At 49.0% G+C, this 2,500-nt stretch overlaps 1 protein-coding gene across 1 annotated transcript in view; it reads right to left on the bottom strand.

Moving 5' to 3' along the window:
* The window catches only part of LOC128695773 (dipeptidase 1), an 839,310-nt gene that overhangs the window by 40,526 nt on the left and 796,284 nt on the right, over positions 1–2,500 (bottom strand). Inside the window, exon 10 of the mRNA XM_070088924.1 lies at positions 40–115. Coding sequence (XP_069945025.1) covers positions 40–115 — 76 coding nt within the window. The remainder of the gene's footprint in view (positions 1–39; positions 116–2,500) is intronic.

A 2,500-nucleotide genomic window follows, 5' to 3' on the forward strand; every position in this document is an offset into this window, starting at 1 on the left:
GCTTTATACAAAGTAAAGTCAAGCAGACATTTCACTTACTTATTTATGCCGTCAAAATCAGCGCCGATACCCACATGGTCGATGCCAGCCACCTCCCTGATGTGGCTGATGTGTCCTGCAACACCAGAGATGTGGTCATGTTTGTGATGCAACACCAGGAGTCCATTTATGTAATGCCACACTATGGATATGGCTATAGACTGTAACACATGAAGATGTGGTCAGCTTTATGCAACACCAATGATGTGATTCAGTATTTCATCACCTGAGATATGGGTATGTATCAGTATTAGGGATGTGGCTATGAGTAGCGTCACCAAGGATGTGGTTGTGTAGAGCAACACTACCGATGTGGTTACGTGTTTTAACAATAGGGATGTGACTATATATCAATACCAAGTATGTGATTGTGTATCAGTGCCAGGGATGTGGTGATATATCAATATTAATATGTGTATCATCATTAGGGATGTGGTTATGTGTCTAACCACTTGGGATGTGGTCATGTACTTCAACACTAGGGATGTGGTCATGTACTTCAACACTAGGGATGTGGTCATGTACTTCAACACTAGGGATGTGGTCATGTACTTCAACACTAGGGATGTGGTCATGTACTTCAACACTAGGGATGTGGTCATGTACTTCAACACTAGGGATGTGGTCATGTACTTCAACACTAGGGATGTGGTCATGTACTTCAACACTAGGGATGTGGTCATGTACTTCAACACTAGGGATGTGGTCATGTACTTCAACACTAGGGATGTGGTCATGTACTTCAACACAAGGGATGTGGTCATGTACTTCAACACTAGGGATGTGGTCATGTACTTCAACACTAGGGATGTGGTCATGTACTTCAACACAAGGGATGTGGTCATGTACTTCAACACTAGGGATGTGGTTATGGAAACGCGAATAAATAAATATGGAAAGAGAAACAGTGAGGAGAACTTCAGTAAGACTTAGCCTAGGGAATGAACCACGTCTGGTGGTGGGAACAAGGAATGAACCACGACTGGTGGTGGGAACAAGGAATGAACCACGTCTGGTGGTGGGAACAAGGAAAGAACCACGTCTGGTGGTGGGAACAAGGAATGAACCACGACTGGTTGTGGGAACAAGGAATGAACCACGTCTGGTGGTGGGAACAAGGAATGAACCACGACTGGTGGTGGGAACAAGGAATGAACCACGACTGGTGGTGGGAACAAGGAATGAACCACGACTGGTGGTGGGAACAAGGAATGAACCACGACTGGTGGTGGGAACAAGGAATGAACCACGTCTGGTGGTGGGAACAAGAAATGAACCACTTCTGGTGGTGGGAACAAAGAATGAACCACGACTGGTGGTGGGAACAAGGAATGAACCACGACTGGTGGTGGGAACAAGGAATGAACCAGGACTGGTGGTGGGAACAAGGAATGAACCACGACTGGTGGTGGGAACAAGGAATGAACCACGACTGGTGGTGGGAACAAGGAATGAACCAAGACTGGTGGTGGGAACAAGGAATGAACCACGACTGGTGGTGGGGACAAGGAATGAACCACGTCTGGTGGTGGGAACAAGGAATGAACCACGACTGGTGGTGGGAACAAGGAATGAACCACGACTGGTGGTGGGAACAAGGAATGAACCAGGGCTGGTGGTGGGAACAAGGAATGAACCACGACTGGTGGTGGGAACAAGGAATGAACCAGGACTGGTGGTGGGAGCAAGGAATGAGCCACGACTGATGGTGGGAACGAGGAATGAACCACGACAGGTGGTGGGAGCAAGGAATGAACCACGTCTGGTGGTGGGAACAAGGAATGAACCACGACTGGTGGTGGGAACAAGGAATGAACCACGTCTGGTGGTGGGAACAAGGAATGAACGACGACTGGTGGTAGGAACACGGAATAAACCACGTCTGGTGAAGGGAACAAGGAATGAACCACGTCTGGTGGTAGGAACAAGGAATGAACCACGTCTGATGGTGGGAACAAGGAATGAACCACGACTGGTGGTGGGAAAAAGGAATGAACCACGTCTGGTGGTGGAAACAAGGAATGAACCACGACTGGTGGTGGGAACAAGGAATGAACCACGACTGGTGGTGGGAGCAAGGAATGAACCACGACTGGTGGTGGGAACAAGGAATGAACCACGACTGGTGGTGGGAGCAAGGAATGAACCACGTCTGGTGATGGGAGCAAGGAATGAACCACGACTGGTGGTGGGAACAAGTAATGAACCACGTCTGGTGGTGGGAACAAGGAATGAACCACGACTGGTGGTGGGAACAAGGAATGAACCACGTCTGGTGGTGGGAACAAGGAATGAACGACGACTGGTGGTAGGAACACGGAATAAACCACGTCTGGTGAAGGGAACAAGGAATGAACCACGTCTGGTGGTGGGAGCAAGGAATGAGCCACGACTGATGGTGGGAACGAGGAATGAACCACGACAGGTGGTGGGAGCAAGGAATGAACCACGTCTGGTGGTG

Source organism: Cherax quadricarinatus, chromosome 2 (assembly GCF_038502225.1).
Source record: "Cherax quadricarinatus isolate ZL_2023a chromosome 2, ASM3850222v1, whole genome shotgun sequence".
Classification (NCBI taxonomy): domain Eukaryota; kingdom Metazoa; phylum Arthropoda; class Malacostraca; order Decapoda; family Parastacidae; genus Cherax; species Cherax quadricarinatus.